At 42.0% G+C, this 23369-nt stretch overlaps 1 protein-coding gene across 1 annotated transcript in view; it reads right to left on the bottom strand.

Annotated features, from left to right (window-relative positions):
* LOC146427348 (nicastrin-like) overlaps window positions 1–21913 on the bottom strand; it is a 52438-nt gene extending 30525 nt beyond the window's left edge. Inside the window, exons 1-11 of the mRNA XM_085082216.1 lie at window positions 21778–21913; window positions 18354–18467; window positions 17553–17626; window positions 16625–16705; window positions 15444–15520; window positions 11175–11284; window positions 9159–9268; window positions 7924–8023; window positions 5146–5281; window positions 2230–2312; window positions 4–131 (exon numbers count right to left, since the gene is read on the bottom strand). Coding sequence (XP_084938342.1) covers window positions 4–131; window positions 2230–2312; window positions 5146–5281; window positions 7924–8023; window positions 9159–9268; window positions 11175–11284; window positions 15444–15520; window positions 16625–16705; window positions 17553–17626; window positions 18354–18467; window positions 21778–21817 — 1053 coding nt within the window. The 5' untranslated portion in view covers window positions 21818–21913. The remainder of the gene's footprint in view (window positions 1–3; window positions 132–2229; window positions 2313–5145; window positions 5282–7923; window positions 8024–9158; window positions 9269–11174; window positions 11285–15443; window positions 15521–16624; window positions 16706–17552; window positions 17627–18353; window positions 18468–21777) is intronic.
* Window positions 21914–23369: the final 1456 nt, after the last annotated feature.

Raw genomic sequence — 23369 nt, 5'->3', positions numbered from 1 at the left:
GACGTCCTTGGAGGAGGAGAAGTCGAGCTGCCGCAGGAATCGATCTTTGACGTAGAACAGCAGATTGCCGTGGACAGCGTGGGCTGGGCGTTCTCTTTCTAGTTTAAATACCAGCATGCCTCCATCATGGCCTGGAAAATGGGAAATTTGGGTTAAAAAACGGGAAATTCAGGTCAGAATGGGGAGAAAATTGGAAAAAAATGGGAATTCTGCAAGTAAAACGGGAGATTTTGGGGTGAAAATGGGGAAAACAGCGTGGGCTGGGCGCTCTCTTTCTAACTTAAACACCAGCATGCCTCCGTCATGACCTGGAAATGGGGAGAAAACAGAGAATTTTGGGTCAGAATGGGGAGAAAATTGGAAAAAAATGGGAATTCTGTGAGTAAAATGAGAGATTTTGGGGTGAAAATGGGGAAAACGGGTATGGACAGAGTGGGCTGGGCGCTCTCTCTCTAATTTAAATAGCAGCATTCCTCCATCGTGGCCTGAAAAATGGGAAATTTGGGTGAAAAAATGGGAAATTCGGGGAAAAAACGGGGAAAAAATGGGATTTTGGGGGGAAAAATGGGGAAAAAACAGCAGATTGCCGTGGACAGCGTGGGCTGGGCGTTCTCTTTCTAACTTAAATACCCACATGCCTCCGTCGTGGCCTGGAAATGGGAAATTTGGGTGAAAAATGGGAAATTTGGGTGAAAAAAGGGGAAATTTGGGGAAAAAACGGGGAAAAAATGGGATTTTGGGGAAAAAAAATGGGAAATTTTGGGTGAAAATGGGGAAAAAAACAGCAGATTGCCATGGACAGCATGGGCTGGGAGCTCTCTTTCTAGTTTGAATACCAACATGCCTCCGTCATGGCCTGGAAAATGGGAAATTTGGGTGAAAAAATGGGAATTTGGGAGGAAAAAATGGGGAAAAAATGGGATTTTGGGTGGAAAAATGGGGAAAAAACAGCAGATTGCCGTGGACAGCGTGGGCTAGGAGCTCTCTTTCTAGTTTAAATACCAACATGCCTCCGTCGTGGCCTGGAAATTGGGGGGAAATTTGGGGGGAAATTTGGGGGGAAAAAAACGGAGAAAAAAACGGGAGAAAAAAACGGGAGAAACAGGGAAAAGGGGAAAAACCCAGGAATTGCCCAGGGAATGGGGGAAGAGAGGATTTGGGAATTCCCAAAAATTGGGGAATTTTGGGAATTGCAGGTGAGAATTTGGGTTATCCCAGCAGGATTTTGGGATATCCCAGGTGGAATTTGGGATATCCCACATAAAATATGGGTTATCCCAGTGGGAATTTTGGGAATCCCAGATGGAATTTGGGATATCCCAGAGGAATTTTGGGAATTCCAGGGAAGGGTTTGGTTATCCCAGATGGAATTTTGGGAATCCCAGCTGGAATTTGGTTATTCCAGAGAAATTTTGGGAATCCCAGTGGGAATTTCAGATATCCCATATAAAATTTTGGTTATCCCAGCAGGAATTTGGGATATCCCAGCTGGAATTTCGGATATCCCATAAAAATTTTGGTTATCCCAGTGGGAATTTTGGATATTCCAGATGGAATTTTGGGTTATCCCAGCAGGATTTTGGGAATCCCAATGGGAATTTCAGATATCCCATATAAAATTTTGGTTATCCCCGCAGGATTTTGGGTTGTTCCACAGGAATTTTGGGAATCCCAGCTGGAATTTGGGTTGTTCCAGAGGAATTTTGGGAATCCCAGCTGAAATTTGGGATAACCCAGTGGAAATTTTGGTTATCCCAGCGGGAATTTTGGGAATCCCAGTGGAAATTTCAGATATCCCATATAAAATTTTGGTTATCCCAGCAGGAATTTTGGATCTCCCAGCAGGAATTTGGGATATTGCAGAGGAATTTTGGTTATCCCAGCTGGAATTTTGGTTATACCAGGTGGATTTTGGGATATCCCAGAGGAATTTTGGGAATTCCAGGTGAGGATTTGGTTATCCCAACAGGATTTTGGGATATCCCAGATGGAATTTTGAATATCCCATATAACATTTGGGTTATCCCAGCAGTAATTTTAGTTATCCCAGCAGGAATTTGGGATATCTCATATAAAATTTGAGTTATCCCATATAAAATTTTGGTTATCCCAGCAGGAATTTGGGATATCCCAGAGGAATTTGGGGAATTCCCAAGTGAGGATTTGGTTATTCCAGGGGAATTTTGGATATCCCAGAGGAATTTTGGGAATTGCCAGGAGAGGAGTTACCTGCAGCGAAGAGGTTGAGGTTGGGATGAGCTGCCAGAACCCAAAACCTGTCGTGGTCTCGGCGGAAAGTCTGAACTCCAGTGCTGGAAAAGAAAGAATTCCATGGGAATTTGGGAATTCTGGGAGAATTTGGGAATTCTGGGGAAGTTTGGGAATGGGGTTTGGGGATTTGGAGTGGGAATTCTGTGGATTTTCGGGGGATTTGGGGGAATTTCAGGGCTGTGATTTTGGGGAGTATCAGGGCTGAGATTTTGAAAATTTTTGGGAATTTCAGAGCTGCAGTTTACAGAACTTTTGGGACTTTTGGGCTGAGATTTTTGGGGGAATTTTTGGCTGCGATTTTGGGGGTTTTTGGGCTGAAATTTTAGGGAATTTCTGCCAATCAGTGGCCGTTTGGACATGCCCCAGACCTGAATACTTTTATCCTCAGAGTTACTGAGAATTTTTGGGAATTTCAGGGCTGAAATTTGGGTGATTTTGGGAAATTTTCAGGCTACGACTCAAGGAATTTTTGCGATTTTTGGGCTGGGATTTTTGGGAATTTTTGGGCTGAAATTTTGGGATTTTTTGGGCTGACTGACTGTTTGGACATGTCCCAGACCCTGATGCTCTTGTCCTCAGAGTTGCTGAGGATTTTTGGGAACTTTGGGCTGAAACTTTGGGTGATTTTTGGGAATTTCAGGGTCACAATTCAGGGAACTTTTGGGAATTTTGGGCTGCGATTTTGAGAATTTTTGGGAATTTCAGGATTACAATTTCTGGGAATTTCAGGGCTGAGATTTGGGTGATTTTGGGAAATTTTCAGGCTGCAATTCAGGGAACTTTTGGGAATTTCAGGCTGAAATTTTGAGAATTTGGGGGAAGTTTTGGGCGATTTTTGGCGGAATTTTTGGGAACTTTGGGCTGAAATTTTTGCGATTTTTGGGCTGGGATTTTTGGGACTTTTGGGCTGAAATTTTGGGAATTTTTGGGCTGACTGACCGTTTGGACATGTCCCAGACCCTGATGCTTTTATCCTCAGAGTTGCTGAGGATTTTTGGGAACTTTGGGCTGAAATTTTGGGGATTTTTGGAAATTTCAGGGCTGAGATTTTAGGGATTTTTGAGAATTTCAGTGCTAAAATTTTAGGGAATTTTTGGGAATTTCAGGGCTGAGATTTTAGGGATTTTTGGGAGTTTCAGGGCTGTAATTTTGGGAATTTGGGGGAATTTTTGGGCTGCGATTTTTGGGAATTTGGGGGAAGTTTTGGGCGATTTTTGGCGGAATTTTTGGGAATTTTGGGCTGAAATTTTTGGGAATTTTGGGAATTTTTGGGAATTTTTGGGAATTTTGGGAATTCCTGCCATGGCTGACAGTTTGGACTGTCAGACCCTGATTCTCTTGTCCTCAGAGTTGCTGGGATTTTTTGGAATTCCGGGCTGAATTTGGGGTTTTTGGGAAATTTTGGATGAATTTTTGGGGATTTTTGGGAATTTCAGTGCTAAAATTTTAGGGAATTTTTGGGAATTTCAGGGCCGAGATTTTGAAAATTTTTGGGAATTTCAGGGCTGTAATTTTGGGAATTTGGGGGAATTTTTGGCTGCGATTCAGGGGATTTTTGGGAAATTTGGGCTGAAATTTTTGGGATTTTTGGACTGAAATTTTTGGGACTTTTGGGCTGAATTTTTGGGATTTTTTTTTGGCTGACTGACCATTTGGACATGTCCCAGACCCTGATGCTTTTATCCTCAGAGTTGCTGAGGATTTTTGGGAATTTCATTGCTGTAATTTTGGGGAATTTCAGGGCTGCAATTTAGGGAACTTTTGGGCTGCGATTTTAGGGATTTTTGGGAATTTCAGTGCTAAAATTTTAGGGAATTTTTGGGAATTTCAGGGCTGAGATTTTAGGGATTTTTAGGAATCTCATGGCTGTAATTTTGGGAATTTGGGGGAATTTTTGGGGGAATTTTTGGGACTTTTGGGCTGCGATTTTTGGGACTTTTGGGCTGTGGTTTTGGGGATTTTAGGGAATGTTAGGGAATTTTTGGGCCATGATTTTTGGGGCAATTTTTGGGAATTTTGGGCTGCAATTTTTGGGAATTTTTGGGCTGAAATTTTGGGATTTTTTGGGCTGACTGACCGTTTGGACATGTCCCAGACCCTGATACTGTTGTCCTCAGAGTTGCTGAGGATTTTTGGGGATTTCAGGGCTGAAATTTTGGGGAGATTTTTGGGAATTTCAGGATTACAATTTTTGGGAGTTTCAAGGCTGCAATTTCAAGAACTTTTGGGTCTTTTGGGCTAACAATTTTTGGGAATTTTTGGGAATCTCACACTGTGACTTTTGGGAATTTCAGGGCTGCAATTTAGGAGACTTTTGGGAATTTAGGTGCTAAACTTTTAGTGATTTTTTGGGAATTTTTTTGAATTTCATGCTGTCATTTTGGGAATTTCAGGGCTGAAATTTTGTGAATTTCAGGTCTGAGATTTTTGGGAATTTTTGGGCTGAAATTTTGGGATTTTTTGGGTTGACTGACCGTTTGGACATGTCCCAGACCCTGATGCTTTTATCCTCAGAGTTGCTGAGGATTTTTGGGAACTTTGGGCTGAAACTTTGGGTGATTTTTGGGAATTTCAGGGTCACAATTCAGGGAACTTTTGGGAATTTTGGGCTGCGATTTTGAGAATTTTTGGGAATTTCAGGATTACAATTTCTGGGAATTTCAGGGCTGAGATTTGGGTGATTTTGGGAAATTTTCAGGCTGCAATTCAGGGAACTTTTGGGAATTTCAGGCTGAAATTTTGAGAATTTGGAGGAAGTTTTGGGCGATTTTTGGCGGAATTTTTGGGAACTTTGGGCTGAAATTTTCGCGATTTTTGGGCTGCGATTTTTGGGACTTTTGGGCTGAAATTTTGGGAATTTCTGGACTCACTGACCGTTTGGACATGTCCCAGACCCTGATGCTCTTGTCCTCAGAGTTGCTGAGGATGAGCTCCTGGCGCGGGTGGAACACTGCACACGACACGTTGTTGTAATGACCTCGGCAGGTGTCAACCTCCCAGGCCTTGGACTCTGAAATATAGGGGAAAAAAAATGGGAATTAATGGGGGAAATGAGAGGGAAAAATGGGGAAAAACTCAGGGAAAAATGGGGAAGAATGGGAGGAAAATGGGGGAGAAAATGGGGGAAAAATAAATGGGGAAGAAATAAATAATGGGGAAGAAATAATGGGGAAGAAATAAATAATGGGGAAAAACTCAGTGAAAAATGAGGGAAAATGGGGGAAAAAACTCAGTGAAAAATGGGGGAAAAACTCAGTGAAAAATGAGGGAAAATGGGGGAAAAACTCAGTGAAAAATGAGGGAAAATGGGGGAAAAACTCAGGGAAAAATGAGGGAAAATGGGAGAAAAACTCAGGGAAAAATGAGGGAAAATGGGAGAAAAACTCAGTGGAAAATGAGGGAAATGGGGGAAAACTCAGTGAAAAATGGGGAAATGGAGGAAAAACTGAGGGTGGGGAAAACTCAGTGAGAAATGAGGGAAAATGGGGGAAAAACTCAGGGAAAAATGAGGGAAAATGGGGGAAAAACTCAGGGAAAATGGGGGGAAATGGGGAAAACTCAGTGAAAAATGGGGGAAAACTCAGTGAAAAATGAGGGAAAATGGGAGAAAAACTCAGGGAAAAATGAGGGAAAATGGGAGAAAAAACTCAGTGAAAAATGGAGGAAAAAACTGAGGGAAAATGGGGGAAAAACTCAGTGAGAAATGAGGGAAAATGGGGGGAAAATCTGACGGAAAATGGGGGAAAATGGAGGAAAAAACTGGAGGGAAGATGGGGGAAAAACTCAGTGAAATGAGGGAAAATGGGAGAAAAGCCAGTGAAAATGAGGAAAATGGGGGAAAAACTCAGTGAAAATGGGGAAAACTCAGTGAAAAATGGGGGAAAAACTCAGTGAAAATGGGGGGAAAATGGGGGAAAATATCAGTGAAAAATGGGGGAAAAACTCAGTGAAAAATGAGGGAAAATGGGGGAAAAACTCAGGGAAAAATGAGGTAAAATGGGGGAAAAACTGAGGGAAAATGGGAGAAAAACTCAGTGAAAAATGGGGGGAAATGGGGGGAAAATCTCAGGGAAAAATGGGGGAGAAATGGGGGAATATAAGGGGGAAAAATGGGGTGGATTTGGGTTAAAAATGGGGAAATTGGGGTGGATTGGGGATAAAAACATGGAAAACTGGGGAAAATGGGGTGGATTTGGGTTAGAAAGAGGAAAATTGGGGTGGATTTGGGTTAAAAACAGGGAAAATTGGGTGGATTTGGGATAAAAACAGGGAAAATTGGGTGGATTTGGGTGAAATGTCCCCATTTTTCCCAGTTTTTGCCCATTTTCCCCAGGTTTTTCCCCAAATCCATCCCTTTTCCCAGTTTTTCCCCACTTTTCCCCAGTTTTTCCCCACTTTTCCCCAGTTTTTCCCCACTTTTCCCCACATCCACCCCATTTTCCTCAGGTTTTTTTCCCATTTTCCCCAGTTTTTAACCCAAATCCACCCCATTTTCCCCATTTTTTTCCCAGTTTTTTCCCCAAATCCACCCCATTTTCCTCAGTTTTTTCCCATTTTCCCCAGTTTTTTCCTCAAATCCACCCCATTTTCCACAGTTTTTCCCAATTTTTTCCCCCGTTTTTCCCCCGTTTTTCCCAATTTTTCCCCAGTTTTTCCCCAGTTTTCCCCAGTTTTTCCCAATTTTCCCCAATTTTCCCCCAGTTTTCCCAATTTTTCCCCAGTTTTTCCCAATTTTCCCCAGTTTTCCCAATTTTCCCAGTTTTTCCCTTTTCCCCAGTTTTCCCAATTTTCCCCAGTTTTCCCAGTTTTTCCCCCAGTTTTTCCCCACTTTTCCCACTTTTCCCAGTTTTCCCAATTTTCCCCCAGTTTTCCCCACTTTTCCCCAGTTTTCCCTCAAATCCACCCCATTTTCCCCAGTTTTTCCCACTTTTCCCCAGTTTTCCCAATTTTCCCCCAGTTTTCCCAATTTTCCCCCAGTTTTCCCCAGTTTTCCCCAGTTTACCCCCATTTTCCCCCATTTTCCCCAGTTTTTCCCCCATTTTCCCCAGTTTTTCCCAGGTTTTCCCCACATCCACCCCATTTTCCCCAGTTTTCCCCAGTTTTTTGCCCAAATCCACCCCATTTTCCTCAGGTTTATTCCCATTTTTCCCAGTTTTTAACCCAAATCCACCCCATTTTCCTCAGTTTTTTCCCATTTTCCCCAGTTTTTTCCCCAAATCCACCCCATTTTCCCCATTTTTTCCCCATTTTTTCCCCATTTTTTCCCCAGTTTTTCCCCAGTTTTTCCCCAGTTTTTCCCCAACTTTTCCCCACCTTTTCCCCACTTTTCCCCAGTTTTTCCCCAGTTTTTCCCCATTTTTCTCCAGTTTTTCCCCATTTTTCTCCAGTTTTTCCCCATTTTTCCCCAGTTTTCCCCCCAGTTTCTCCCAATTTTTCCCCATTTTCCCCATTTTTTCCCATTTTCCCCATTTTTTTCCCATTTTTCCCAATTTTCCCCCAGTTTTTCCCAGTTTTTCCCCATTTTCCCCATTTTTTTCCCATTTTTCCCAATTTTCCCCCAGTTTTTCCCAGTTTTTCCCCATTTTCCCCAGTTTTTCCCCATTTTTCCCCAGTTTTCCCAGTTTTTCCCCAGTTTTTCCCCCCAATGCTCACCGTTCATCCTCCAGATCTTCACCTGCCTGTCGTCAGCTCCTGACACGATCAGCGGCATGGAGGGATGGAAAGCTGCCCAGTTCACCCCTCGGTCATGGCCCTGGGGAAAATGCAGGAAATTGGGGAAAAAACAGGGAAAATGGGGAAAAAAGCAGGAAATTTGGGGAAAAAGGCAGAGAAAATGGGGAAGAAACAAGGAAAATGGGGCAAAACCAGGGAAAAACGGCAGGAATGAGAAAAATGGGTGGGAAAATGGCAACCATCCCCAGGGATCTCCCCGATCCCCAAAATTCCAAGATTTTTCCCAAATTTTTCCTCCACTTTCCCAGGATTTTTCCCAAATTTCCCCCAAATTTTTCCTGAACTTTCTCCAAATTTCTCCTGGATTCTCCCCAAACTTTCCCAAAATTTCCCCAATTTTTTCCCAACTTTTCCCCAAATCTTCCCCACATTTTCCCCAAACTTCCCCAAAATTTCCCCAATTTTTTCCCAAATCTTCCCCAAATTCTCCCCAAGCTTTCCCCACATTTTTCCCTAATTTTCCCATATTTTTCCCTAATTTTCCCAAATTCTCCCCAGATTTTCTCCAAATTTTCCCCAAATTTTTCCCAATTTTCCCCAAATTTTTCTCAAATTTTCCCCCAAATTTCTCACAGATTTTTCCCAAATTGCCCTGAATTTTCCTCGAATTTTCCCTGAATCTTTCCCAAACTTCTCCCAGATTTTCCTCAAATTTTCTTCAAATTTTCCCCCAAATTTCCCCAGATTTTCCCCAAATTTTTCCTGGACTTTCCCCAACTTTTCCCCAAACCTTCCCCATATTTTCCCTAAAGTTTCCCCAAATTTTCCCCATATTTTCCCAGTTTTTTCCCCTATTTTCCCCAAATCTTCCCTGAATCTTTCTCATATTTTCCCCAAATTTTTCCCTCAATTCTCCCAAATTTCTCCCATATTTCCCCCAAATTTCCCCCATATTTTCCCAAATTTTCCCAAATTTTTTCCCATACTTTCCCCAAACTTCTCCCAAATTTTCCCCAAATTTCCCCCATATTTTCCCAAATTTTTCCCAAATCTTCCCCAAACTTTCCCCAGATTTTCCCCAGATTTTCCCCGAATTCTCCCCAAACTTTTCCCAGATTTTCCCTGAATTTTCTCTGAATTTTCCCCAAACTTCTCCCAAATTTTCCCCATATTTTTCTCAATTTTCCCCCAAATTTCCCCCAAATGTTTCTCACCTCCAGCACGTGTTTCACCACAGCATCAGTGGTGCCAAAGAGATCAACCCCAGTGATCCCTCTGACCTCGGAATCCACAGCGCCTGGGGACAGGTTCTTCTTCCTCAGCCCTGGAATGGGAATTGGGGAAAATTCCAGGTTTTTATCCATTTGTGGTGGGAATTAGAGCTGAGATTGGAAAAAATCCCAAGTTTTTCTATCCTGGATACCCAGAAATTCCCCTTTTTTTCCCATTTTGGGGTGGGAATGAGAGGTGGGATTGGGAAATTCCAGGTTTTTGTCTCCTGGATACCCAGAAATTCCAGGTTTTTCCATCCTGGACTCCTAGAAATTCCAGGGGTTTATCCATTTGGGGTTGGGAATGAGAGGTGGGATTGGGAAATTCCAGGTTTTTATCTCCTGGATACCCAAAAATTCCAGGTTTTTCCAATTTTGGGGTGAGAATGAGGGGTGAAATTGGAAAAAATCCCAAGTTTTTCCATCCTGGATACCCAGAAATTCCAGATTTTTTTTCCCATTTTGGGTTGGGAATGAGAAGTGGCATTGGGGAAATTCCAGGATATCCCCCATTTTGGGGTTGGGATTAGAAAGCGGAGAAGAAAAAATTCCAGGTTTTTATAACCTGGATACCCAAAAATTCCAGGTTTTTATCCATTTTGGAGTGGAAACAAGGGGTGGGATTGGAAAAAAATCCAAGTTTTTCCACCCTGGAAACCCAAAAATTCCAAATTTTTCTATCCTGGACAGTCAGAACTTCCAGATTTTTTCCTGTTCTGGTGTTGGGAATGAGAAGTGGGATTGGAGAAATTCCAGGAGTTTATCCCATTTTGGGGTGGGATTGGGAAATTCCAGATTTTATATCCTGAACACTCAAAAATTCCAGGTTTCTCTATCCTGGAAACTCAAAAATTCCAGATTTTTATATCCTGGACAGTCAGAAATTCCAGTTTTTTGCATCCTAGATACCCAAAAATTCCAGATTTTTTCCCAATTTGGGGTTGGGAATGAGGGGTGGGATTGGGAAATTCCAGGTTTTTATATCCTGAACACTCAAAAATTCCAGGTTTCTCTATCCTGGATACCCAAAAATTCCAGGTTTTTATATCCTGAATACCCAAAAATACCAGATTTTTTTCCCATTTTGGGGTTGGGAATGAGAAGTGGCATTGGGGAAACTCCAGGATTTTCCCCATTTTGGGTTGGGAATGAAGATTGGGATGGGGGAATTCCAGGATTTTATCCATTTGGGGTTGGGAATGAGGAAGGGGAGAAAAAAAAAATCCCAGGATTTTCCCATTTTGGGTTGTGAAATTCCCTCCTGGGCTCCCATCCCATCCCATCCCATCCCCTTTTCCTGCTTTTTCCATGATTTTTTTGGGGATTTCTCACCAGGTAAATCCCAAACCCTCAGAGTCTCTTCCAGACTCTCACCCCATTCCCATTTTTCCCAGTTTTTCTGGGACTTTTCTGTCATTTTTCCAAGATTTTTCCGAAGATTTTTCCTGAATATATCCCAGTCTCCATCCCACCCCATTTCCCACCATTTTCCAGAGTTTTTCCCAGTTTTTCCATGATTTTTTTCCCATTTTTCTCACCAGAAATATCCCAAACCCTCACAATCTGTTCCAGATTCCCACCTCATCCCCATTTTTCCCAGTTTTTCCAGCATTTTTCTGTGATTTTTCTGCCTTTTTTCTCCCATTTTTCCCAAATATATCCCAGTTTCCCACCCCACCCCATTTTCCCCATTTTCCCCCACTTTTCCCATGATTTTTTCCCATTTTTCCCAGGATTTTTTCCCATTTTTTTCCCCATTTTCCCATGATTTTTTCCCATTTTTTCCCAGGATATTTTCCCCGTTTTTCTCACCAGAAATATCCCAAACCCTGACAGTCTGATCCAGGCTCCAACTCCATCCCCATCCCCAGGATTTTTTCCCATTTTTTTCCCCATTTTCCCAGGATTTTTTTCCCATTTTTCCCCATTTTTCCCCAGGATTTTCCCCGTTTTTCTCACCAGAAATATCCCAAACCCTGACAGTCTGATCCAAACTCGCTGACACCACGAGATCCTCGCTGGGGTGGAACTGAGCACACATCACATAGTGGTTGTGACCTGTCAGCACACTGCAGGGGGAAAATTGGGAAAAATTCCATGAGAATCTGTGAAAATTCCATGAAAACCTGGGATTTGGGATGGATAATGACCCCAGAGAGAATCAGGATTTGGTATTTGCCCCATATTTGGGATCCATTCCATCCCAAACTGAGCAACATCACGTTGTAGTCATGACCTGGCAGCACACTGCAGGGAAAAATTCCATAAAAATCCATTAAATTCCAGAAAAACTCCATGAAAATCGGTGAAAACTCCATTAAAATTCCATTAAAATCTGGTATTTGGGATCAATTCCATCCCAAACGGAGCAACATCACATAGTGGCTGTGACCTGGCAGCACACTGGGGAGAGAAAATTCCAGAAAAATCCATTAAATTCCATGAAAATTCCATGAAAATCTGGGAATTGGGATTGATTCTGACCCAAAAAGAACCAGGATTTGGGATTTTTTCCCCGATATTTGGGATTTTTCTCCATATTTGGGTTCAATTCCATCCCAAACTGAGCAACATCACACAGTGGTTGTGACCTGGCAGCACACTGCAGGGGGAGAGAAAATTCCAGAAAAATCCATCAAAATTCCATGAAAATCTGTGGAAATCTGGGATTTGGGATTGATCTGAGCCCAAAAAGAACCAATATTTGGGATTTTTCCCCACATTTGGGATCAATTCCATCCCAAACTGAGCAACATCACACAGTGGTTGTGACCTGTCAGCACACTGGGGAGAGAAATTGGGGAAAATTCCATGAGAATCTGTGAAAATTCCATGAAAATCTGGGATTTGGGATTGATCTGAGCTCAAACAGAGCTGGGATTTCGGATTGTCCCTCAATAATTGGGATTTTTTCTCCTATTTGGGTTCAATTCCATCCCAAACTGAGCACACATCACATAGTGGTTGTGACCTGGCAGCAGGGGGAAAAATGGGGATAAATCCATTAAGTTCCAGAAAAATCCATGAAAACCTGGGATTTGGGATCAATCCCATCCTGAAATGAGTCAGGATTTGGGATTTTTCCCCCAATATTTGGGATTTTCCCCAATATTTGGGATCAATTCCACCCCAAACTGAGCAACATCACGTAGTGGGTGTGACCTGGCAGCACACTGCAGGGGGAAAATTGGGAAAAATTCCATTAAATTCCAGGAAAATTCCATGAAAACCTGGGATTTGGGATCAATCCCATCCTGAAATGAGTCACGATTTGGGATTTTTCCCCCAATATTTGGGATTTTCCCCAATATTTGGGATCAATTCCATCCCAAACTGAGCAACATCACACAGCGGGTGTGACCTGGCAGCACACTGGGGGGAAAATGGGAAAAATTCCATGAAAATCCATGAAAATCTGGGATTTGGGATTGATCTGACCTCAAACAGAGCCAGGATTTGGGATTTTTTCCCTGATATTTGGGATTTTTTCCCTGATATTTGGGATCAATTCCATCCCAAACTGAGCAACATCACGTAACGATTGTGACCTGGCAGCACACTGCAGGGGGGAAAATTGGGGAAAATTCCATGAAAATCCATGAAAATTCCATGAAAATCTAGGATTTGGGATTGATCTGACACCAAACTGAGCACACATCACATAGTGGTTGTGACCTGTCAGCACACTGGGGAGAGAAAATTCCAGAAAAATCCATCAAAATCTGGGATTTGGGATTGATCTGAGCCCAAACTGAGCACACATCACATAGTGGTTGTGACCTGTCAGCACACTGAGGGGGAAAATTGGGAAAAATCTGTGAAAATTCCATGAAAATCTAGGATTTGGGATCAATTCCATCCTGAAATGAGTCAGGATTTGGGATTTTTCCCCCAATATTTGGGATTTTCCCCATATTTGGGATCAATTCCACCCCAAACTGAGCAACATCACGTAGTGGGTGTGACCTGGCAGCACACTGCAGGGGGAAAATTGGGAAAAAATCCATTAAATTCCAGGAAAATCCATCAAAATCTGGGATTTGGGATTGATTCTGACCCAAAAAGAATCAGGATTTGGGATTTTTTTCCCCGATATTTGGGATTTTGCCCAATATTTGGGATCAATTCCATCCCAAACTGAGCAACATCACACAGTGGGTGTGACCTGGCAGCACACTGAGGGGGGAAATCCAGAAAATTCCACGAAAATTCCATAAAAATCTGTGAAAATCTGGGATTTGGGATTGATCTGACCACAAACAGAGCCAGGATTTGGGATTTTCCCTCAATAATTGGGATTTTCCCCATATTTGGGATCAATTCCATCCCAAACTGAGCAACATCACACAGTGGGTGTGACCTGTCAGCACACTGCAGGAGGAAAATCCAGAAAGAATCCATTAAATTCCATCAAAATTCCATGAAAATCTGGGAATTGGGATTGATTCTGACCCAAAAAGAATCAGAATTTGGGATTTTTGCCCGATATTTGGGATTTTTCTCCATATTTGGGATCAATTCCATCCCAAACTGAGCAACATCACACAGCGGGTGTGACCTGGCAGCACACTGGGGAGAGAAAATTCCATGAAAATCCATGAAAATCTGTGAAAATTCCATGAAAATCTGGGATTTGGGATCGATCTGACCCAAAAAGAACCAGGATTTGGGATTTTTTCCCTGAATAATTGGGATTTTCCCCACATTTGGGATCAATTCCATCCCAAACTGAGCACACATCACACAGTGGGTGTGACCTGGCAGCACACTGCAGGGGGAAAATTGGGAAAAATTCCATGAAAATTCCATGAAAATCTGGGATTTGGGATCAATCCCATCCTGAAATGAGACAGGATTTGGGATTTTTCCCCAATATTTGGGATTTTCCCCACATTTGGGATCAATTCCATCCCAAACTGAGCAACATCACACAGTGGGTGTGACCTGTCAGCACACTGCAGGGGGAAAATCCAGAAAAAATCCATTAAATTCCATCAAAATTCCATGAAAATCTGGGATTTGGGATCGATCTGACCCAAAAAGAACCAGGATTTGGGATTTTTTCCCCGATATTTGGGATTTTCCCCAGATTTGGGATCAATTCCATCCCAAACTGAGCACACATCACACAGTGGGTGTGACCTGGCAGCACACTGCAGGGGGAAAATTCCAGAAAATTCCATGAAAATCTGTGAAAATCTGGGATTTGGGATCAATTCCATCCTGAAATGAGTCAGGATTTGGGGTTTTCCCCAATATTTGGGATCAATTCCATCCCAAACTGAGCAACATCACACAGTGGGTATGACCTGGCAGCACACTGAGGGAAAAATGGGAAAAATTCCATGAAAATCCATGAAAATCTGGGATTTGGGATTGATCTGAGCCCAAAAAGAACCAATATTTGGGATTTTTCTCCATATTTGGGATCAATTCCATCCCAAACTGAGCAACATCACCCAGTGGGTGTGACCTGGCAGCACACTGGGGGGAAAATGGGAAAAATTCCATGAAAATCCATTAAAATTCCATGAAAATTCCATGAAAATCTGGGATTTGGGATCGATCCCATCCTGAAATGAGTCAGGATTTGGGATCAATCACCTTCTGGAAACAGCCAATCTTTGGGATCAATCATCTCCAAAGAGAACCCAATATTTGGATTTCTTCCCCAGGATTTGGGATCAATTCCATCCCAAAAGGAACCAGGATTTGGGATTTTTTTTCCCAAGATTTGGGATCAATTATGTCCCAAAAAGAGTCAATATTTGGGATTTTTTCCCCAAGATTTGGGACCAATAATGTCCCAAAAAGAGCCAATATTTGGGATCAATCCCAACCCAGAAGGATCCAGGATTTGGGATTTTTTGCCCCTGAATTTGGGATATTTTCCCCAGGATTCAGGATTTCCCCTGAGATTTAAGACATTTTCCCCAAAATTTAGGATTTTTCCCCAGGATTTGGGTTCTTTTTCCCGCAATTTAGGGTATTTTCCCCCATAATTTGGGACATTTTTCCCAGGATTTGGGACATTTTCCCCAAAATTCAAGATATTTTCCCCCCACAATTTGGGATATTTTCCCCCACATTTTGGGACATTTTTTCCCATTTTTCCCCCCCCATTTGGGACATTTTTTCCCCAAAATTCAGGATATTTTCCCCACAATTTGGGACATTTTTTCCCATTTTTTTTCCCACAATTCAGGATATTTTCCCAGGAGTTCTCACCACACACAAGTCCTGGATTGCCAGTTCCACACTCGGATGGTTTGATCATCAGAAGCACTCAGGATCCATGGATATTCCTGGGAAAGAAATTCAAAATATAAAATAAAAAATAAAAAATAAAACCCCAAAGGATTATTCTGGAATTGCCTGGATTTGATTGAATTTCCCACTGGAAATTCCCAATATTTGACTGAATTTCCCATTGGAAATTCCCAATATTTGATCGATTTTCCCATTAGAAATTCCCAATATTTGATTGATTCTCCCATTAGAAATTCCCAATATTTGATCGATTTTCCCATTAGAAATTCCCAATATTTGATCAATTCCCACTGGGAATTCTCAGGAATTCATTAATTCCCATTGGAAATTCCCAGGAATTGATTCATTCCCATTGGAAATTCCTATTGGAAGAGAAGCCCAGAAAAGCAGAATTCCCAAAAAAGCAACATTCCCCAAAAAACCCCAAAATTCCCAGAAAATCAGAGCTCCCAGAAAAGCAAAACACCCAAAAAACCAAAATCCCCAAAAACCCAAAATTCCCAAAAAACCAGAACTCCCAGGAGCACAGAATTCCCAGAAAACATTCTCAAAAATCCCAAAATTCCCAAAAATTCCAGATTTTTCTCACATGGTGGAAGAAAAACCCTCAAAAAACTCCAGAATTCCCAAAATAAGAGAATTCCTAAAAAACCAGACCTCCCAAAAAAAACCAGAATTCCCAGAAAACATTCAAAATCCCAGAATTCCCAGAAAAACAAATCCCAAAAAAAGAAAAATTCCCAAAACCCCGGAATTCCCAGAAAACATTCTCAAAAATCCCAAAATTCCAAAAAATTCCAGATTTTACTCACATGGTGGAAGAAAAACCCTCAAAAAACCAGAATTCCCAAAAACCCCAGAATTCCCAGAAAAACAAATCCCCCAAAAAGCAAAATTCAAAAAAAACAGAATTCCCAAAAAAACAGAATTCCCAGGAGCCTAAAATTCCCAAAAAACCCAAAATTCCCAAAAACCAGAATTCCTGAAAATCCCAGATTTTACTCACATGGTGGAATAAAAACCCTCAAAAAAACCAGAATTCCCAAAATAAATGAATTCCTAAAAAAACAGAATTCCCAAAACCACAGAATTCCCAAAAAACATTCCCAAAATTCCCAAAAATTCCCAATTTTCCTCACGTGGTGGAAGAAGGTGGTTCTGATGTAATCCAGGTGTCCCAGCAGGGTGAAGAGACAACGACGGAGTTTGTAGTTCCAGACCTGGAAATCCCAAAATTCCAGGAAATTCCGGGAAATTCGGGAAGGGAAATGGAGCAGATCAACATTCCCAACTTTTTCTGGGAATTTTCCTGTTTGTTCCCAGTTTTCACATCCATTTTCTCACTTAATTCCCAAATTTTTGCTCCATTTTTCCATTTATTTCCCAAATTTCTTCTCCATGTTCCCATTTAAATCCCAAATTTCTCAATTTTCCCATTTAAATCCCAAATTTCTCAATTTTCCCATTTAAATCCCAAATTTCTCAATTTTCCCATTCATTCCAAGATTTCTCCTCCATTTTCCCATTCATTCCAAGATTTCTCCTCCATTTTCCCATTTTTAACCCAAATTTCCCATTTTTGACCCAAGTTTCTCCTCCATTTTCCCATTTTTAACCCAAATTTCTCCTCCATTTTCCCATTTTTAACCCAAATTTCTCCTCCATTTTCCCATTTTTAACCCAAATTTCCCATTTTTGACCCAAGTTTCTCCTCCATTTTCCCATTTTTGACCCAAATTTCTCCTCCATTTTCCCAGTTAAATCCCAAATTTCTCCTCCATTTTCCCAGTTAAATCCCAAATTTCTCCTCCATTTTCCCAGTTAAATCCCAAATTTCTCCTCCATTTTCCCAGTTAAATCCCAAATTTCTCCTCCATTTTCCCATTTTTAACCCAAACTTCTCCTCCATTTTCCCATTTTTAACCCAAACTTCTCCTCCATTTTCCCATTTTTAACCCAAACTTCTCCTCCATTTTCCCATTTTTAACCCAAATTTCTCCTCCATTTTCCCATTTTTTCCCAATTTCCCATTTAATTCCCATTTTCAACCCCAAATTGATTTCTCACCTTGATTTTGTAATCATCTCCTCCGGATACAAACAGAGGTTGTTGTTTGTGGAAATCGATGCCTCTGACAGGACCTGGAAAAATGGGAAAAATTCCCCCAAAAAATGGGAAAATGGGATGGAATTCCCAAATAATGGGAGAAATTGATAAAATTCCCCAAAAAAGGGGAAAATTAGATGGAATTCCCAAAAAAATGGGGAAAATTTGGATGGAATTCCCACAAAAAATGGGGAAAATGGGATGGAATTCCCAAAAATTCCCATTTTCCCCCAGTTTTTCCCCATTTTTCCCAGGCTGACTATCATATTTGAACAGTTTGGGATGAAAAAAACTCTTAAAAATCCTTAAAAATCTAATACCTTAGACATTCCCATTATCCCAGTGCTCCCAATTCCTCTCCCACCCCCCAGAATTCCCATTTTTCCCCAAGAAATTCCCATTTTTTCTGCTTTCTCCCAGCCTGACCATCATGTTCAAACACTTTAGGATGCAAAAAATCCTTTAAAATCCTTAAAAATTCTTGAAATCCCAATACCTTAGACATTTCCACAATCCCAGACCTCCCCAGTTCCTCTCCCACACCCCAGAATTCCCATTTTTTCCACAAAATTCCCATTTTTTCCCATTTTTCGCAAGTTGACCATCCTCCTCAAGTCCTTTAGGATACAAAAAAATCCTTAATAATCCTTAAAAATCCTCATTAATCCCCATTCCCATTATCCCACACCTCCCCAGCTCCTCTGTGACCCCCCAGAATTCCCATTTTTTCCCATTTTTTCCCCATTTTTCCCCATTTCTGACCATCATGCTCATCGAACTTGTCGATCAGGGTGCACATGCGATAGTCCCACAGCTGGATCACCCCATTGTGCAAACTGGTCAGGATCCAGGGCCGCTTGGGGTGGAAACTCAGCCCTGGAAATGAAAGAAAAGTGTAAAAAAATGGTGAGAAAAATATGGAAAAGTTGTTGGAAAAGGTAGAAATAATTGAGGGGGGAATGGGGAATAAATGGGGAAAAAATGAGGAAAGAATGGGAGAGAAATGGGGAGAGAAATTTGAGAGAAAATATCTGAGAGAAAATATCATCACCTGAGAGAAAATATCATCACCTGAGAGAAAATATCATCATCTGAGAGAAAAATATCATCATCTGAGAGAAAAATATCATCATCTGAGAGAAAAATATCATCATCTGAGAGAAAAATATCATCATCTGAGAGAAAATATCATCATCTGAGAGAAAATATCATCACCTGAGAGAAAATATCATCACCTGAGAGAAAATGAGGAAAAAGTGGAGGAAAAAGTGAGAGGAAAATGGCAGAAAAAGTGCAAACTGGTCAGGATCCAGGGCGGCTTGGGGTGGAAACTCAGCCCTGGAAATGAAACAAAAATGTAAAAAAAATGGTGAGAAAAACATGGAAAAGTTGTTGGAAAAGGTAGAAATAATTGAGGGGGGAATGGGGAATAAATGGGGAAAAAATGAGGAAAGAATGGGAGAGAAATGGGGAGAGAAATTTGAGAGAAAATATCTGAGAGAAAAGATCATCATCTGAGAGAAAAGATCATCATCTGAGAGAAAAGATCATCATCTGAGAGAAAAGATCATCAGCTGAGAGAAAATATCATCATCTGAGAGAAAATATCATCATCTGAGAGAAAATATCATCATCTGAGAGAAAAATATCATCATCTGAGAGAAAATATCATCATCTGAGAGAAAAATATCATCATCTGAGAGAAAATATCATCATCTGAGAGAACTCTGAGAGAAAATGAGGAAAAAGTGGAGGAAAAAGTGAGAGGAAAATGGCAGAAAAAGTGCAAACTGGTCAGGATCCAGGGCGGCTTGGGGTGGAAACTCAGCCCTGGAAATGAAACAAAAATGTAAAAAAAATGGTGAGAAAAGTATGGAAAAGTTGTTGGAAAAGGTAGAAATAATTGAGGGGGGAATGGGGAATAAATGGGGAAAAAATGAGGAAAGAATGGGGGAGAAATGGGGAGAGAAATTTGAGAGAAAATATCTGAGAGAAAATATCATCATCCGAGAGAAAAATATCATCATCTGAGAGAAAAATATCATCATCTGAGAGAACTCTGAGAGAAAATGAGGAAAAAGTGGAGGAAAAAGTGAGAGGAAAATGGAAGAAAAAGTGCAAACTGGTCAGGATCCAGGGCCGTTTGGGGTGGAAACTCAGCCCTGGAAAAATGGGAAATAAAGGTGAGAAAATGGGGAAAATATGGGGAGAGAATGGGGGAAAATGGAGAGAAAATGGCAGAAAAAGTTCAAACTGGTGAGGATCCAGGGCCGTTTGGGGTGGAAACTCAGCCCTGGGAATATGGGAAAAAACATGGAAAAACTGAGGGGAAATGGTGGGAAAAATGGGGAAAAATTGAGGTGAAAATGGGGAAAAAATGGGGAAAAATGGGGAGAGAATTGAGGAGAGAATTGAGAGAAATCATCTGAGACAGAAATCATCTGAGACAGAAATCATCTGAGACAGAAATCATCTGAGACAGAAATCATCTGAGACAGAAATCATCTGAGACAGAAATCATCTGAGACAGAAATCATCTGAGACAGAAATCATCTGAGACAGAAATCATCTGAGACAGAAATCATCTGAGACAGAATTCATCTGAGACAGAAATCATCTGAGACAGAAATCATCTGAGACAGAAATCATCTGAGACAGAAATCATCTGAGACAGAAATCATCTGAGACAGAAATCATCTGAGACAGAAATCATCTGAGACAAAATGAGGAAAAAGTGGAGGAAAAATGGAGAGGAAAATGCAAGAAAAAGTGCAAACTGGTGAGGATCCAGAGCTGCTTGGGGTGGAGATTCCAACCTGGAAAAATTCGGGGAAAAAACATGGAAAAATTGAGAGGAAAACGGGGAGAAAATGGGGAGAAAAAAGTGGAGGAAAACAAGGGGAAAGGGGAAAAATGGGGGAAAATGAAAAGTGAGGAGAAAAGTGAGGAGAAAAGTGAGGAGAAAAGTGAGGAGAAAAGTGAGGAGAAAAGTGAGGAGAAAAGTGAGGAGAAAAGTGAGGAGAAAAGTGAGGAGAAAAGTGAGGAGAAACACAAGTATTGTATTTTAATTATCTTTTTCCACAGAATTCAAGGAATTTTGATGGAAACAAATCCCATATTTCCATCCTGCTTTCACAGGGAATTTTGAGGCAACAAATCCCACATTTTAATCCTATTTTTCCACAGAATTCGAGGAATTCTGAGGGCAAAAATCCCATATTTTAATCCCAACTGCTTTTCCCTCAATCCCTCAGCTCCTTCTCCTGCTATTCCATGCAATTTAAGGGAATTCTGAGGGAAAATATCCCGAATTTCCATCCTCCTTTCCCACACAACTCTGAGGCGACAAAATCCACATTCCCACCCTCCTCTCCCACCCCAAAATCCCATTTTCCCCTAATTTTCCCCATTTTTCCTCATTTTTCCCTCATTTTACCCCATTTTTCCTCATTTATTCCCTATTTCTCCCCACATTTCCCCATTTTCCCCTCATATTTCCCTCGTATTTCCTTCATTGCCCCCATTATTTCCCCATTTTCCCTCATATTTCCCCATTTTTCCCCATTTTCTCTGCATTTTTCCCCCATTTTTCCCTCATTGCTCCCCATTTTCCCCTCATATTCCCTCATTTCTTCCCCATTTCTCCCCCGTTTTCCCTCATTTTCCCCCATTTCTCCCCATTTTTCCCTCATACTTCCCTCATTATACCCCATTTTTCCCCTCATTTCTTCCCTCATATTTCCCTCATTTATCCTCCATTTTCCCCCTATATTTCCCTCATATTTTCCCCATTTGCCCCCGTTATTTCCCCATTTTTCCCCATTTTACCCCATTTTTCCTCCTGTATTTCCTCATTTTTCCCCATTATTCCCTCATTTCTCCCCATTTTCCCCCGTTATTTCCCTCATATTTCCCTCCGTTATTTCCGTCATATTTCCCCCATTCTTCCCCGTTATTTCCCGATATTTCCCCATTTCTCCCCATTTTCCCCCCATTTTCCCCATTTTCCCGTCATTTCCCCCCATTTATTCCCAATTCCCCCAGTTTCCCCATTTTCCCTCATATTTACCTCATTTATTCCCCATTTCTCCCCAGTTCCCCCATTTTCCCCTCATATTTCCCATTTATTCCAAATTTTCCCCATTTTCCCCCCATTTCTCCTCACTTTTCCCTCATTATTTCCCACCTTTCACTCGCGCCGATTTGGTCTCGAACTTGGTCAGCATCGCTGCTCCTCGGCCCGGCCGGACCCTCCACGTCACTCCCTCACCTCCCGCTTCCTACTTCCCTCACATCACATCCGTTCCGTTAAAAAAAAAAAAATAAAAAATAAAATTTAAAAACCACACCCATTTATGACATCACAGCCTGTTTTTAAACGTCACTTCCGCCTTCTTCCCGGAAGTGCCGCTGGGCAATGGCGGCGCTGAGGGAGGAGGAAGCAGCCGGGAGGAGGTGGAATGGCGGGAAGTGGCTGGGAGTGCTGCTGCTGGTTGCCATGGCAACGGGTGAGGGGGACTGAGGGGAGGAGAGGCCTGAGGGGGGGTTTGGGGGTCAAAGGGAGATTTTTGGGGTTTCCAGGGAGCCTTTTGGGGTCCGTTTGGGGTCTCAATGAGCCTTTTGGGGTCAAACGGATCCTTTTAGGATCCATTCTGACCCTTTTGGGGTCAAACTCACCCTCTTTGCCGTCGTTTTGGGTCCGTTTTGGGGTCCCAATGAGCCTTTTGGGGTCCCTACTGACCATTTTGGGATCCCCAATGAGCCTTTTGGGGTCAAACGGATCCTTTTGGGGATCCATTCTGACCCTTTGGGGGTCTCTTCTGAGCCTTTTGAGGTCTTTTTTCTCCCTTTTGGGGTCTCTCTGGCCCTTTCAGGGTCTGTGCTGACTCCTTTAGGGTCCCTTCTGATCCTTTTGTGATTCTTTCTGTCCTTTTTGGGTTCATTTGGGTTCAGTTTGGGGTCTCAATGAGCCTTTTGGGGTCAAACTGACCTATTTGGGATCCCCAATGAGCCTTTTAGGATCTCTTTTGACTCTTTTAGGGTCTCTTCTGACCCTTTTGGGATTCCTTCTGACCCTTTTTGGGTTCTCTGTGACCCTTTTGGGGTCTCCCTGACCCTTTTAGGATCCATTCTGACCCTTTTGGGGTCAAACTCACCCTTTTTGGGGTCTTTTTGGGTTCGTTTGGGTTCTCAGTGAGCCTTTTAGGGTCATCATTGGCCCTTTTAGGGTCTCTGTGACCCTTTTGGGATCCCCAATGAGCCTTTTGGGGTCTCTTCTGACTCCTTTAAGGACTCTACTGACCCTTTTGGGATTCGTTCTGAGCCTTTTGGGTCCGTTTTGGGGTCTTAATGACCCTTTTAGGATCCCTACTGACCCTTTTGGGGTTAAACTCACCCTTTTGGGGGCCTTTTTGGGTTCGTTTTGGGGTTTCAATGAGCCTTTTGGGGTCAAACTGACCTATTTGGGGTCCATTTTGACCCTTTGGGGATCCATTCTGGCCCTTTTGGGGTCCTTTTTGTCCCCTTTGGGTCCATTCTGGGGTCTCACTGAGCCTTTTAGGATCCCTACTGACCCTTATGGGGCCAAACGGAGCTTTTGGGTTCGTTTTGGGTCCATTTTGGGGTCTCTGTGACCCTTTTAGGGTCATCCCTGGCACTTTTGGGGTTCTTTTTGTCCCTTTTGGGATCCCCAGTGAACCTTTTAGGGTCCCTTTTGACCCTTTTGGGATTCTCTCTGTCCCTTTTAGGGTCATCCCCGGCCCTTTTGGGATTCTTTCT

The sequence above is a fragment of the Lichenostomus cassidix genome, chromosome 25 (genome assembly GCF_008360975.1).
Source record: "Lichenostomus cassidix isolate B80296 chromosome 25, HeHo_3.0, whole genome shotgun sequence".
In the NCBI taxonomy this organism is placed as follows: Eukaryota; Metazoa; Chordata; class Aves; order Passeriformes; family Meliphagidae; genus Lichenostomus; species Lichenostomus cassidix.
This window is presented reverse-complemented; position numbering and strand designations above follow the sequence as displayed.